Below are 7,459 nucleotides of genomic sequence, written 5' to 3' on the forward strand. Positions count from 1 at the left end.
TGAACATCCATGCTCAGTATGTGACAGATTGTGGTTTAAAAAGGATTTAAAAGAGCCATCTAATGAACATAAGGATATTCTAATACAATTTATACCTAATGTACCTATGGAAAATACTAAGCTTTGTAATACATGCATACAAGCTTTAAACAAGAAGAATATTCCTCTAATATCAACATATAACGGCTTCAAATATCCAGATGTACCTTAGCATCTACCACCTTTATATTTAGTTTTTGAAAGATTAATTTCGCCTCGTATTTCTTTTATGCAGATCAGACGTCTGAGACATGTGAATGGTAAATACGCCAGTTATGGTCAATTAATTAACCTGCCTGTTTCAGTTAATACAATGGTCAAATCTCTTCAAAGAAATATCGATAACGATTATTGTATAAATGTACATATTAAACGTAAGAAAATTGACCGATCTAGTTACTTACATGGCATTGTTAACAAGCGTACAATTAAAGCTTGGCTACAATTTTTAATACCGTCTCCATTGTATAGAATGTACGATATTAAAATTGATGATTAATATTTTAATGATAATCAAATTCACGACAAAGTTGGACAAAATGATGTCAGCGAACACATTCCTGTAGAAGAGAGTCTTACGGCGCACCAACCGACATTAATGTGGGATGAAGAACAATATTTACGTATTGCACCTGACGAAGAAAATTTACCTCAAAGTTTATTATTTGATGAATTTTTTTATTTCTTATTTCTTACTTAATTTTTTATTTCTTATTTTATTTCTTATTTATTTTAATTAAACCCTTCTTCTTCTTCATGTATAAATAAATAAGATTGTACTTATTTTTTTTGCAGTTATTTTTGAGGTTGTTGATGTTATATTCATTTTGGTACGCCAAAGAAGTATAACTTCTTACGTGCGTACATAAGTACACACATCAGTTTTTTTCTTTTTTTTGTTTCTTTTTCCATCGATCGAAATTAGAAGCTTCGCTTTTAAATGTCACGACACCCCGCTTCAAAAATGTCATCACCTCTGTCACAACGTGACTACCCTTTTTCTGTTAAATTTTATCCGCTCGTTTCGTCCCTTAATCGGTTCGTTAGCAAATCACAAAGGGAGAGCTTCGTTTGCAGCATCCACGTTTTCAGAGTTAAACTATACACAACGTGTACGTGTTTTTTCTTTTTTTTTCACACCTACACACACACACAGATAAAACATTATTCCAATTTATGTTTCTTTCCATCTTTTTTTTTATTTTTTATTATTATAATTATTCTTGTCTTTTACATAAACAGAAAATACATTCTAATTGACTAGATCGTAATATATTTATCACTTAAAAATTATCTTTTGCATGAAGGAACTGAGGAACTTAGAGTTAACTTAGAGTAACTTAGAGTTAATAGAGATCACTTTAGAGTTAAAGAAAATTTTTAGAAAATGAAATAAAAATTGATCGAATTTTTACTTTATTAATTTAAGACCTTTTCCAGGGCTTATAGTATCCAATGGTTCAAGAAATTAGGCGAGAAATTTCCCATGGGTGTGTCGGTCTGTAGAAATTTGCATATTGATTGACAATTGATTGGCGTGTTATTATCTAATACGGTTTGACGTTCGATAGAAAAATTATCGGAGAAATAAGTCTCTTCTTTTTTACAACGAAGAAACGAAAAAATGAACATTGCATCTAATTGAACCTTCTCATTAATAATGTTTCGGAATAATAGCACTAACGATAAATTATTCTATAAATTTTGGAGAATATTAATGAGATTAGTGTACAAAATTAAATAACATTTCTATTCGAACGTTGTATATAATCGAAAATACAATATACCATCATTTAATTGTTGTATTACATTAGTTTACTATCATGATTTATCAATAACAATTATTAAAATTGTCAGTAGAATCCTGAAATACCGACATGGTCAACCAAATGGTCATATGGTACGACGTACGCCTTGACCATTTATCAGCTTAATACTTTGATGATACTTTAGAATTTATCATCTTTTTTTTAATTTTTTCAGTAAACATTTAATGTAGATTTATATATGCGAAATATTACGCAATTGAAATGGTTCGAATCAGTTGATTAAACGGAAACAAAATATTGAAATATTCGACATATTCCAACAGTCGATAATATTCAAATTATATCTCAACACTTTGTATCATTTAGATCTCCGTTTACCTTTCGCTAATATACAAAAAATTATTAATAGTAGGACTGCAACCTCTTATCAATTTGCAATCGATAAAACAGAATACAAAAAAAATTTCGATGCTATTAATTCTACCATTAAAAATAAATAATTATAATTTGTAACTTTTTTCTTAATTAGTTGTTTTCTCGTTTAGATGCTTCACTTCAATGATTGTACAGATATTGGTTTTTTTTAACAATGTAGTGATAAAATTTATGCATAGATTATTTGTTTATTGATATTAATGTATCAATAAAATGTCGGCAAATTAATTATCGCAATTTTTTCTTATATATAATTATTATATAGGTCGAAATTATGTGATATAAACTAAAGATATACATTTAAGGCAACTATTTATTTTCATTGTACATATTTCGTGCCATTTTAATATAATTGAGAAAACGAGAATCGCGTGTAATTACGATTGATCGTGATTCGTGTTGTATGAATTAATTAAAAAAAAAAAAAGAAGAACAATTGTTGGGAAAAAGTAAATAACGATTTTGCGTTAAATGTCAACGTAAAGGGAAAAACATGAAAAAAAAAATAAAGAAAAGAAGATCATATGGTCAATCGATAGGATACAAACAAAAATGTCGTCCATCAAAAAAGAAAATGTTTATCATCACGATTCGTCTGATCAAACTTGGAACCACAATCTAACAAAGGCACATGAATTCTCGTAAGCTCAGGCACAAAGTTTCTTCAGTCATTTTTCGATTGCTCTATAATTTTTTATCCTATATTATGATACAAAAAATAATAATTACTCTATCTCAACTTTAGATAGTTAAATACTTTGGAATCAAAAAATATATATTCTTGTATATATTATTTATATACCTAATAATAAACATCGCAAAACACTATAGCTTTAGAAGATATATCTTTCACTATAGATTCATATATACCATACGATTATGAAATCACAAACAGTTATTATATATTAACTTTAATAATAAAGCTATTAATATGTTAACTTTTCACTATTTAGGTACGTTATTTAAGTGTATTATTATTCTTAATGTTTTATTTTATCATCTATACTAGCTATTGTACTATTTTAATTGTTCGTATAATTGTTCCTACAAAGAACTTACAATACGATGACTAGTATATCAAAAATAATTTATTTTCTTCTACGCTTAAATATTAGCATTTCTAAGTTTAACTTAGCTATATCAAATGAAATTTCTTTTTGCTCTATGTTCTCAAAGCTAGATTTATTCGTCTTTATTAATTTCATTTGTTTCTTATTATAATTTTCTAAATATATTATCTAATATATATTAATATTGGCGAATACTACGTAAACTTTGGTAAGATTAGGAAACTTAAGCGCGTAATATTGAAAAAAAAATACCTGAGGAAAAATTAATAACTATTCAATTTGATAACCTATCTAATGTTCCGAATTACCTATGTGTATGAAAAAATCTATTTTGTCTTTACACTCATGGCCGCACTGTTTACAAGTGTACGGATTTTTAGGAGTATGAAAACTCATATGCGCCGAATACATAAGTGCATTAGCAAATGCTATTTCACAATGCCGACAGACAAATGATGCAGGATTCGTCGCGGGGCATGGATCACGTGAACACGATGGAACCTGATAATCTATTTGATAACATGGAAGCTCTTCCAAATAATTTATTTCATTACCTTTCGATTGATGATTTTCCGAACAATTTTCCGATTGAGTCTTTTCCAAACGATTTTCCAGTTTATGATTTTCCGAACAACCTTTCGATTGATGATTATTAGAAGAACCTGCCTGTTGATAATTTTCTCTCGGACCTTCCAATTGATGATTTTCCGAACTATCTTCCGAATGATGATTTTCCGAAGAACCTTCCGATTGATGTTTCTCTATGCCATTTTCTAAATTGGGTATAGGATTTTCTACTCTTGTAGTAGACTCCGAACGGCGTCTTAATTCAGATGTTATAAGTTCGTCACTCTCGTTTTCCGAAATAACTTGCCTACGGTCAAGTTTATAAGCTTTCCCTTTTCGTCTGCTAGTACTTTTTGCTTTCGTCGAAGGAAGCAATCTTTTTCTTGATTGATCGATACCATTGGTGTTTTCATTAGAATTACATTGCTCGCGTACACTAAGATCCAATGGTATCAACCTTTCCTGAGTTTCTTCAACAGGATTTTGATTCGGTACCGATATATCAGTTAAAACTGGATTGTAAGCCATTAACGGAGAACGGCTAACTGTATTCGCATCATTGACAACGCCATTAGTTTGACTATTTACATCACTTACCAAATCACTGGTCGAAGGTCCGGTGATGGCTAAATTCATTGAAGTTTCTAAAGAAATCGTAGTTGGAGTCTGAGCAGTAGTTACTATTGTTTCTTGCGCATTTGATCGTCTCGCATTCTCAGATCGGTTAGCTCTGCTAGCTCGGGTAGTTTTAACATGAAGCCTTTGAGCTTTAGTTTTATTTTTCGGGCCTCGTCTGGTCCCATAAATATCTATAATCGGTAATGGATTTGGTGAACCGTCCGCATTCAGTACCATCGCGGGTAAATGAGTATATTTTCTCAAATGCAACTTGAGCGAATGACAATATTTGGTTGCATATATACAATCAGCACATCTGTACTGATAAATGTTAGAATGAGATTTAAGATGGCTATTCAACATAGATTTGTTGACGCACGTATAGGAACATTTATCACATTTAAACGGCTTCGAGCCATAATGATTCCTTAAATGATACTCCAAATGATGTTTGTATTCAGTTACGAACGGACAATTTGGGCATGTAAGTAGCTTATCAGCTCTTATATGCACTCGACTATGTTCCCAAAATTCAAGTTTGGTCACTGAAAGAAATGAACATTGTTTGCAACGAAATGTTTTGACTCTTCCTTGGGAATTGACACGGGGTACTCGAAGACCAGCCTCCTCGGTTTCATGATTTTCCGATTGTTCACCTCGGTTACGCGAACCACGTCTTCTACTTACTCCAGATGGTCCCGGAACGGGACTTTCCGTTCCGTTTCTTCTAATATCTATGTTTTCACTTCTATTGCCATAATGACTTATTAGATGCTCGGAGAAACTATCTCTGAAAATATAACAATTTATTTAGAATTTGTTATTAAGCAAACGAATAATATTATCATTTGTCTAATAATTATTAATTAATCCAATTGATAATAATTTATATAATAACCCTTGTAGAAATATATATATTATTTATAACAAAATATTATATTTCATTTATATATTAAGTAGATATGTAATTTATATACAGGGTGAGTCACTAACTTTTTTGCCACCAAGATAGGCTCCGAAAGTATGATAGTAGCAAAAAAGTTTATAGAACAAAAGTTGCATGGGAAAATGGGTACTACAATATTCCGTCAGTTTTTTTTGCTAGATGTAGTCGCTTCCGAGATTTAAAGATTAAGTTTGTTTTTTTATATGGGATGCTATGTTTTAGCATTTATTTTCTGATAACGGCTGTTAAATCGAATCCAATGATGTGCAATATTAAGATTTTTGAAGGCCAACGAAATTCAAATCTAACGAACTAGCCAGCTACGATACAGCTCATCCGCCTCGTGGTTTTATCAGAATTTCGTTAGTTGTCATTGTTGTTCAGTTGTCATCAGTTGTCCGACAGAGAACGGAACAGTCGGACATAGTCAGGTTTGATGAATTCCTCCGTATTTAATAAATATTTACTTTATTACATTTTTTAATTATTTAAATTTAAATTAATTTTATTTAAACAGTAAACATTAGTTGCATATAGTTGGATTTGCCACGATAGTCATTATCAGAAAATAAGTACCAAAACATAGCATTTTATTTATTATTTATTATTTATTTATGCAAAACATAGCATTTTATTTATTATTTATTATTTATATATGCAAAACATAGCATTTTATTTATTATTTATTATTTATATAAAAAAATAAACTTGACCTTCAAAATCTCGGAAGCGACTATACCTAGCAAAAAAAAACTGACGTCATATTATACTCCCAAATTTTTTATGCAATTTTTGTTTTATAAACTTTTCTGCTACTATCATACTTTCGGAACTATCTTGGCGGTAAAAGTTAATGATGTATATATATCCTGGAATAATATCCATATATTTTATATAGTTTAATTTATTATTATTATATAATTTATATTTTTATAAATATATATATATTTCTACATGGTAGAATACTTTTGCACCGACATACCTATTTGTACTGACATCATTACAAACGGGACATTGAAACGAATCTGACCAAGTGCTGTCGTTAGATGTCGCATTAGAATCTCCATTGGGTCGTAAATCTTGCGATACTCTGCATTGATTAAACATTTCTTGCGTATTGTAACCGGAATTAGATTCCAAATGAATGGAATCTGGCGAGGAAACACTTTCGGGTGATAGACTGCAATTAGCCACTGAAAAAGATCGTCCGCTCATAGGAGATGTTGAATTACTTGAATAATCTCCTGGAGACATACCAGAGTCGTTCCTGTCGTCTGAGGTTTCCTCTTTTTGCTATGAGAGAGAATCACCGGCTTATTTTCGATCATCGAGAGAACTCTATTGAAGATAGAAAAGCGAAGTTTTTGGTCGATTGGAAAAAAGGGGAAGTTTCCCAAAGTACGTAGAGGAGGAAGGGTGATAGAATGAGGAGGGGTAGTAGGTACTTATGTATATGTGAAAGTAGGTATAGACGTTAAAGCTTACTAGCACAGGACAGGACAATAAAATCAAAGAAAAAGAAAAAGAGAGAAAGAGAGGCGGAGAGAGGGAGATTCAGACGATTACTCACCACAGTTGTATCAGAACTACCCCAAGCGGGCGTGGTTAAAGTATGATGGGGTTGCTCTTCTACAATAGTTTGTTGCTGTTGTTGTTGGTGCTGCTGCTGCTGCTGCTGTTGCTGATTCGGCAAACGTATCCCGGATTCTTCATCATCGCAATGTACTCTCATCTTGTAGTTTTTTACTTAAACAAAATAAGAATAAAATTAACTATCGATTCGGACATTTGTTGATAAATAATCGTTAATAATCAATTGGATATCTCATAGAATATGATTTTTTAAAACGGGTTTGCTATATAATTAGTAGGCACGTGTATAATGATTATACGAAGGATTAATATCGTAAGAGAATATTATAAATTTTCTACTAGTAAAGAATATAATTATTAAGTAAATAAAAAAAATAAAAGGACACTTTGAATAAAAAGAACTATAATTAAGAACTATAATA

The 7,459-nt window shown here is 30.8% G+C and overlaps 1 protein-coding gene and 1 long non-coding RNA gene across 2 annotated transcripts; both read right to left on the reverse strand.

The window, feature by feature from the left end:
* Positions 1-233: 233 nt before the first annotated feature.
* Positions 234-482, reverse strand: LOC122520191. Its single transcript, XR_006304470.1, has 2 exons — positions 444-482; positions 234-335 (listed from the first exon to the last, which is right to left on the reverse strand). It is a non-coding gene; the product is annotated as an uncharacterized LOC122520191 (long non-coding RNA).
* A 3,122-nt stretch (positions 483-3,604) lies between these two features.
* Positions 3,605-7,176, reverse strand: LOC122519383 (protein hunchback-like). Its single transcript, XM_043638788.1, has 3 exons — positions 7,015-7,176; positions 6,427-6,737; positions 3,605-5,288 (listed from the first exon to the last, which is right to left on the reverse strand). Exons 1-3 carry the CDS (start codon positions 7,174-7,176, stop codon positions 3,605-3,607), a joined length of 2,157 nt encoding a protein of 718 aa, XP_043494723.1.
* Positions 7,177-7,459: the final 283 nt, after the last annotated feature.

This window comes from Polistes fuscatus, unplaced genomic scaffold, assembly GCF_010416935.1.
Source record: "Polistes fuscatus isolate 324 unplaced genomic scaffold, CU_Pfus_HIC Scaffold3, whole genome shotgun sequence".
NCBI classification, from domain to species: domain Eukaryota; kingdom Metazoa; phylum Arthropoda; class Insecta; order Hymenoptera; family Vespidae; genus Polistes; species Polistes fuscatus.

Bases quoted from the DNA above. Each gene is read 5' to 3' on its own strand.
- LOC122519383 (XM_043638788.1), bottom strand. From the start codon at position 7,176: ATGAGAGTACATTGCGATGATGAAGAATCCGGGATACGTTTGCCGAAT. The intron at 6,738-7,014 runs GTGAGTAATCGT...TCTCTCTCATAG, and splicing joins GTAGTTCTGATACAACTGTG to CAAAAAGAGGAAACCTCAGA. The intron at 5,289-6,426 runs GTATGTCGGTGC...TTATATTTTCAG, and splicing joins AATGATGTCAGTACAAATAG to AGATAGTTTCTCCGAGCATC.